General features: G+C 39.7%; 1 protein-coding gene across 1 annotated transcript; it reads right to left on the reverse strand.

Moving 5' to 3' along the window:
- Window positions 1-4,528: 4,528 nt before the first annotated feature.
- Window positions 4,529-6,183, reverse strand: LOC130735893 (uncharacterized). Its single transcript, XM_057587769.1, has 2 exons — window positions 5,670-6,183; window positions 4,529-5,460 (listed from the first exon to the last, which is right to left on the reverse strand). Exons 1-2 carry the CDS (start codon window positions 6,181-6,183, stop codon window positions 4,529-4,531), a joined length of 1,446 nt encoding a protein of 481 aa, XP_057443752.1.
- Between the last annotated feature and the right edge of the window lie 2,621 nt (window positions 6,184-8,804).

Here is an 8,804-nt window from a genome sequence, read left to right on the forward strand (position 1 = left end):
AGGGAGCTTTAGATGAACGTTGATGAAGCTTCTGATCATCGTCAGATTGAAGCTTGGATTCTTCTGACCATGCAACTTCTGCTACTGAACGAGTTCCTCAGAACTTCTGATCGTCAGAGCTAGAATAGCTTGGGTCTTCAGAACCAACTTCTTGTAAGTCCTCAGAACTTGAGTCTTCTGCTTCTGGACCGTTCCACTGGAACATCTGGTCTTCAGAACTTTTGACTTGAGTTCTTCAGAACTTCTTGAGAGCTTCCATCTTCAGAGCTTCTGAAGTATTTGTTTAATCTCTGATCCCTTCTCTCTTGTGTATTCAGTTTATTGTAAAAAAATTGTTCATCAAAATACTTGTTTTTTCATCATCAAAAAGGGGGAGATTGTAACCACTGATCAAACCTTGATCTTACAAGGAATAGCATCTATACCTCGAGGTCTTCGAGTAGAAACTGTCGGTGCAACGATCAGGCAAGAAACGGCGAAAATCTCTTCCTCCCCTTCTCCTCTCAAGCTCGCGGGTTCAATGGCAATGGTGGTGAGAAATTTTTGATTTTTTTCAAGCTATTTATAGTTGATGGAAAATGCGGAAAAATGAAAATTTCGCGATTCCGATTTTTCCTGTGAATTCTAAGATAGGTTCTGGCGATAGAATTCCATAACTCAAAATAGGTTTCTTGGAATTAACGCAAACGATCCAAAGTCGGTGTAAATCTATTTTACCCGAAAAACTTCTTTTTGCAGTTGATGTCGGATGAGAAAACTTATTTCTGAAGAAAGATTAGAAACATCGAAAGAAATAGGTGTACGCGTGTGGAATCTTCGTTTGAAGCTCCGAATAGAAAATGTCTTCATCGACCGTTTATTTTAAGTTTCTTGAGCTATCAGGGATTTAGTTTCGGCAAACTTCCGAGAACTAGAATCGGACGTTCGTACATTTCAGGGTTTCGTATTGAAACGCTTGTCATGGAAAGGATTAAGAGAAGTTCTAACATTTCTCTTAAGATTCTCGGAATTAGTTTCTATCGTGTCTTTAAATGAAAATTAGTCGTTTACTAACGCTCTTGTCCTAGGTATAAGCGAATACTACTTGCGCTATAACTTATATCGATTATAATGTTAACCTTAACCTTTTCCTGAACTATCTCCTTCATAAATTTATTCCATTTGATGAACAGTTGTTCAGTTTTCCTTCAAGTTACATCGAAACTAATCGTGAATAGAAATTTTATCGATTTATTCTAAGTTTAAAAACTTGGGTCTCACATTACTACCCTCCAAAAAGAAAATTTCGACCTCGAAACTTAAGGTTCAGCAAAAAGTTCCGGATACTGTTCCTTGATCTTTTCCTTCAGTTCCCACGTCGCATAGCCTGTGTCCTTGTTCCAAATGACTTTTACCAACACAATCTCTTTTCCCCTCAACTGTTTTATCCTTGTGTCACCAATGCTAATTGGCGGCGTCTCGAAAGACAGGTCATCCTTCAACTCGATGTCATCAAGTTCGATAACATGCGTCGGATCCGCAATATACTTCCTCAGTTGCGACACATGGAATACATCGTGAATGTTGGATAAAAATGGTGGCAGTGCAATCTGATAAGCAACTGGTCCTACTCGACAGGTAATTTGATAAGGTCCAATGAACTTTGGCGTAAGCTTCCTTGACTTAATTGAAGGTATGAAAAACAGTAGAAAGGGGGGTTTGAATAACGTTTTCAGAATAAAACTTCCACCTTAAAGATTTTAACAAATCTTTCGAGAATAAAGTGCTTAAGATAAGAGATAGAAAAGCACACAAGGATTTTATCCTGGTTCACTTGATGAATCACTCAAGCTAATCCAGTCCACCCGTTAAGGTGATTTCTTCCTTCTTAGAATGAAGGCAATCCACTAATCAGGTAATTGTTACAACTGCACTTGAAACCTACAAGTGACTAACAATACACTGACTTAGCTCACACTAAGATTCACTCTCTTAGTCTTCTCTAGGATCCGATCAACCTTGATCTCCTAAAGATAACTAAACAAATGTTTAAGCAAGAATGTTTACAAAGAGATTGCTTCTAAAAAGCTTATAGTAAACACAATGAATTCAAGATGAAAGAATGCTTAGAAAGTTTGAGTATAGCTTGCGCGTGTGAGATTCTTCCAACCGCATCTTTCAATCTTCAGCCTCTATTTATACTCCAAGGATTAGGGTTTGAACGTTGCATGGGAATGCTACCGTTGGAGGGAAGTTCTGGAAATTCCAGCTTCTGCTGTGGCTGAGAATGTTAGGTAGGTCGCCAGGATAGTACATTTGCTTTTGTACTTTGGATAGTGACTTGACCTTTAACCTAGTAGACTTCTGATCAGAGGAATGCTTCATGTTGGAACTTGTGAAGCTCGTTGATCAGAGTCAGAGGGAAGCATGGATCCTCTTACCATTGTATCTTCTGATTCTGAACTCAGAGCGAAGTACTTGGTGTTCAGAGCCATCTTGCTTCTGGACTTCAGAGTCTCCACTTTTCAGCTTCTGGATCTTCAGAGTCTTCTACACCATCAGAACATCTGAACCTTCAGAGTGTCTGGGTTGTCAGAACGTCTGGATCTTCAGAACTTCAAGTGACTGAGTCCATATCAGTGCTTGTTTGACTTCAGATGTTCTAAAGCTTTTCTACTGTTCAGAGTGAACATAGAGATTGCGAAAGCGTTGCTTGGAACACTCCTTGAGCACAGTGCTTCTGATTTGTGTAAGATTGAATTAAGGTCAGAGCCTGTAAAAGCACACTCAGAAAAACACGTTAGAGTATCAAAATTGTTCATACTAAAATGTTAACTTGTAATCATCAAAACATAGAGTTGTACTACCCGATCAAAACTTGATCTTACATTAATTGCTCGACCAACTCCCGTAGTCTGTGTAACTCGCAGAAATACATGGTCTCCTTCTTCAAATTCTAGAGTTCTTCGCCTTTGATCGGCATAACTTTTCTGTCTACTTTGAGAAGTCTTCATTTTCTCTCTGATCTGTTTGATCTTCTCGGTTGCCTGTTGCAGAAGTTCTGGTCCAACTAACAAATTCTCTCCATCTTGATACCAACAAAAAGGTGTTCTACACTTGCAATCATACAAAGCTTCATACGGTGCCATACCTATGCTCGTATGAAAACTGAAATTCTAGTTCCCTTAGAACAATGTCGTACGCGATGTCAGGACAATCGATTATGACAACAATCACACAGTATCAGTAAAAGTTAAACACAAAAGTAAAAAGACACAAGAATTGGTAACCCAGTTCAGTGAAACTTCACCTACGTCTGGAGGGCTAAGCCCAAAGAAAGGAAATCCACTATCTCAAGATTCAGGAACTACAGACACACATGAACACAACCAGTTCATTGTTCTTCTCCTAATATACCCAGTGTATTTCTACTTAGTATCTCAACCTATGTATGAGAGCCCCTCTCACTTTCTCTCAATCAATGCCACAGTGATTGGTGAAAACGAATAACAAAAGTGTTTGAACAATCAAACTCAACACAGAACTGAAACTTGCTTTATAGAATCAGGGAGCAAGAACAGTTCACAAATAACAAGAACAAAGAACAACTCACAATCCTAAAACACTTGATCTTCAATCTTAGCTCTGGTCCCTTCACGTTTTAGGTCTTTGTTCTATTTATACTTCAGCAGAGGCGGCACTAGGGTTAGATGGGCTGAAGAACAGAATTAATCCACCCACCTTCAAACGCAATCTTCCAAGATATGATTTGCGTAACAACCAAGTATAAGATAGAAACAAATCTTCAATCATAGATTTGTTTCAACAATAAACAACCCGCAAAGAACTCCCTTTAATCAGTTACTTGAACCTCAAGTAACAACAACCAAATCTTTAACAGATAACATAAGGGACCCACAACGCGTGCCAGCCAGTGAATGAATGTCCTGGCTTTACAGAATCAGATATCAGGACATCTGCTTCGACATCAGGTTGTTTTTAGCAAAATGCATGACAACAAAAGGAACAACAATCTCCCCCTTTGTCAAATTTTGCCTAAAAAAAACTTCATAACTAGAGAGGGAAAAAAACACACAGAATCAGCTGCCGAACAGAACAAAACAACACTCCCCCACAAAACAATGCTTCTTCATATGCAGACATAGAGGAACTCCCCGTCAAATGAAGCATCCAACAGAACACATATAAACTGCTTGAAGTACATAAATCATAACCATAGCAGCACATAATTATTAACTTCCAAGTTAGACAAGCACACCAGCAGAACTTGAACAAACATAGCATTGTCACACTGTCTTGACATAAACCTGCTAAGTAATAGAAACCAGAAGCAGAAACAGAAAACAAAACACAGTCTTCAACATGAATCTTCTAACTAATGTCTTCAACATGGATCTGCTAACTATATCTTCTAACTAATGTCTTCAACATGAATCTGCTAACTACTCCCCCTTTTTAGCATAAATTTGGCAAAGGTTGTAAGTGAAATAAAGCCAACTGACAAACAAAGGAGGACCAAAACTACAATTTAAGCTTCAGATGAAGACTCCTCTTCCTCAGATCCTTCCTCCTCTGTAGCATCACTTCTAGACTCACCCTCGTGACCTGCCTCCTCTTTAAGCTTAGTAATCAAAGTATCCACCTTCAGCTTCCTCTCAGTAGCAACCTTGATAGACACCTGCAACTCCTTTGAAAGATCCTCCAATTCAGCAATAACACTCTGAGTTCCAGAAGCAGACATTGAAACAGGAATTGATGTCCTGCGAGATGGCATATCAATGTCCAGGACATGGGGATCCAGGAACAAGCGATGATCCAAAGTGATGGGGAGCTTTATAGCACAAGTTTCTGCTTGTTTCAAAGTTTGAGCAAACACCAAAGAGCCAAAATCAAAAGTTACCTCAGTCCCAATTCTGTAGATCAGTTTGGCTAAACTTGCAGAGACAGCAGAGGTATGATGAGAAGGGATCCAATTCACCACTCCTATCCTGTTCAGAATAGCATACTTCACACTCAATAACCCTGTAGATAAAAGCTTCTTAGCAGGCCACTTCTTCACTTGTCCAGCAGTGAGTTCCTTGGCAACCTTGTCCAAAGACAATTCTTCCTCAACTAACTCCACAACACTTCTTCCAAGGGCTTGGTTTATCACAGCAGGAGAAAAATTTACACATTTCCTTCGCACATAAACTTTCCTGAATACAGCACTTCCAGGAATGCCAACATCTTCTGTCAAATTAACTAGGAACTCTTTCACTAGCTTCTCATAACATTTTCCAATATTCATGATTGTCTTCCTTAGACCAGCTCGGTCAATGAGAGCAACAATAAACTTACACTCAAGCACATCCTTGCCAATCTCCCTTTCTTTTGCAATCCGGCGGTTGCAAACATATTTCCACTTGAGAACATTCTCCGCAGCATGAAAGGAAACATTATCAATAGGGAAAGAAGGAACATCTGAAGGAATTGCTTACCAGAGAATTTCTTCTTTTCAGAAGTCCGAATGTCCTGAACATCGACTTCAACATCAGACTCAGATTCCAAATCAATCCTTGGAATTTTCTTCTTCTCAGCAGTTTTCTTTACCTTCTTGTGTGAGGAATCCACAGCCTTTTGTTTACCTTTGCTCTTCACATCCATAGTGGATTTGGCCTTCTTTTACGAACCAGAGGGAGTGTCTTCAACGGGAACCCTTCTTCTCTTCTTCATCCTGGCAGCAACACTTGCCAGAGGAACATCATCTGAGTCATCAGCATCTGAAATTTCATGAACAGATGGAGGAGATTTGGTAGACTCCTCAGAAGAGACCTCCTCGTGGGCTTCATTCTCTGGTGCTGAGTTCTTGGACTCAGAGGATGAATCCATAGATGGTGAATTCTCCTTATCAGGCACATTGGATACAAGAACTTCAGTTTGAGGAGCAGAAGCCTCAACATCTGCCTCTTCATCCGCAGAGGAAATTTCATGAGAAACATCCTCAAACACAGGTGAGTCACGAGTGCCCTGAGATCTCATACTCGACTTGTAGCATTTTCTGGCAGGAGTTCTTGAATTCTTTCTTCCAGAATCCTTCTTGGATTGAGCGGAGGATTGCGCATTCAATCCCATAACCTTGACTCCATAAGATGTCTTCTCAATCTTGCCTTTGATGGAGTCTTTCTTTCCTGAGACTTGAGACATGGTGAAATATGGCAGAGTATGCAGATTCAGAAGATCAAAGAACAATTGAGAGCAAAGATCAATCAGAATTACACAATTAAAAAACTCAATCCGTTGTAAGATAGAAACATGGCCGTTGGTGATGATTATATAGCAGTTGAGTGGATGAGAAGCAATCATGATGATAATGTCATAACGGCAGTTATTGGTAGTTACGAGAAAACTAGCCGTTAGAGAAAAGTGATGCGGTAATTGCTATGCTTCTTGAAAGAGGCAAATCCCAAGATTTCCTCTCAATTTCTCAAACGTGATAGAATCAAGTGGTTTGGTAAATATATCCGCTAATTGCTTTTCAGTAGGAACATGCTCTAGAGTGATAATTTTATCTTCAACCAAGTCTCTAATGAAGTGGTGTCTGATATCAATGTGCTTGGTCCTGCTATGTTGAATAGGGTTTTTGGAAATATTAATAGCACTAAGATTGTCACAGTACAATGTTATAACATCCTGCTCGACTTCATACTCCTTCAGCATTTGTTTCATCCACATGAGTTGAGTGCAGCTCCTCCCAGCAGCAATATATTCAGCTTCAATAGTTGACAATGAGACACAATTTTACTTCTTGCTGAACCAAGAGATCAAGTTGTTCCCCAAGTAGATACAACCTCCAGATGTGCTTTTCCTATCATCAGCACTTCCTGCCCAATCTGCATCGCAATAACCAACAGGAGTAGGATTCGTATCGTGTGTATAGAGAATACCATAATCACATGTACCATTAATGTATTTGATTATTCTCTTCACTTGAAAGAGATGACTAGTCTTTGGAGCAGCTTGATATCTAGCACAAGCACCTACAGCAAAGGTGATGTCTGGCCTGCTAGCAGTAAGATACATAAGACTACCAATCATGCTCCTATACAAGCTTTGATCAACATCTTCTCCTTGTTCATCCTTAGATAACTTGATATGTGTAGCAGCAGGAGTTCTTTTGTGACCTGCCTTTTCTAGTCCAAACTTCTTAACAATACTCCTAGCATACTTGCTTTGTGAAATGAACAGAGAATCTTCCATTTGCTTAACCTGAAGACCCAAGAAATAATTCAACTCACCTACCAAACTCATTTCAAATTCAGATTTCATTTGTTGAACGAAATGCTCCACCATCGTGTTTGATATTCCTCCAAATACTATATAATCTACATATATCTGTGCTATCATGAGCTTGCCTTTGTCATTCTATACAAACAGGGTCTTGTCTATTCCTCCCTTGCAATAGCCATTGCTGACAAGAAATTCAGTGAGTCTTTCATACCATGCTCTTGGAGCCTGTTTCAATCCATACAGGGCCTTCTTCAGCTTGTACACATGGTCTGGATGATGAGGATCTATGAATGTAAGACCTGTATTTTCAGAACAAGTTAATTTCCGACTCACGCGTAGAATCAGTGTAAGCGTGACAGGAGTTTGATATTTGAGAAAGATTAATGAAGAAGAAAGTTCAGGAATTGCTTGAGGAATGTTGCGTAGTTGCTTTCGGAGTTAGTGCGAGTCGTCTGCACACCTGCCTTATGGCGAGCGTGTCCAGAATAGGCTAATTTCGCTTTAGAGCAACGTTTTAAGTGAGATTTCGAATCCTTGGAAAATTTAAAGATTCTCTTTATTTTTCCTTCGACCAGCGTTTCATTTCGGAACTCTGGACTATACGCACGATAGTAGTTACTTTTCGGAAGTTCGACGACGCTAATTTCTTTGCTTCGAAACCCTAGATTCGAGCAATGGATGAAGACTTTTTCTATTCGGGACTTCTAACGAAGTTTTCGTTCGCGCTGCCAGATTTGTTTCGACATTTCCAATCTTTTTCCAGTACAAAGTTTTGTCGTTTGAGCATCACAGCAAAAAGTAGTTTTTCGGGTCAGATTAACTTGCACCGCTTTTGGGATTTTAGATATCGTTTTTCCCAAATCATAGATGTTTGTTTTGAGTTCTGGAATTCTGAAACCAGAACCTCTCTTAGAATTCATCGGTAATCGTGCTGCAAAAATCAGAATTGCGAAATTTTCATTTTCCCCCGATTTCACCAGCCTATAAATAGCCAAAGTTTCAAAAATATCTTCATTTCCATCCTCAGGGGCCGCGAGTTTCAAGGGAGCAAGGGAGAAGAAGATTTTCGCGAAAACTCGACCAATCTTTGTGCAGTTCGTCCCTACTTCTAGGTATTGAGGTAACTAGCATGATTCCTACCTCTGATTACTGTTTCTGTTGCGTTTCTGAAGTCGTTTCTGTGCTCACAGTTTTGAGCTTTTTCTAAAATTGTCCGATTTCTCTGATTTCTTGCTTGGGGTTTGTTCCCTAGGTTCCCAAGAGCCTAAAAACTCTGTCAGTAATCGCTGATTGTGATCCAGTTGACAGGGATCTGAAAAACTGATTCAAAACCCTTTTTGTCTCACATTTCGAAACTTTATTGTCGAAAAGCTATAATCTGACTTCGTGCCTTTAGGATTTGTTGTCACGGATGTCATTAGGATCAATGCTGTCAAATTTGTTTTCCGAACTGATAACTATGAGGTTTTGAGCCTTTATTTTGGACCAAAATGCCCCTGGATAGCCGTATTTCGACCCGATTGTCCGAAAATTTTTCC

Source organism: Lotus japonicus, chromosome 1, assembly GCF_012489685.1.
Source record: "Lotus japonicus ecotype B-129 chromosome 1, LjGifu_v1.2".
Lineage (NCBI taxonomy): Eukaryota > Viridiplantae > Streptophyta > Magnoliopsida > Fabales > Fabaceae > Lotus > Lotus japonicus.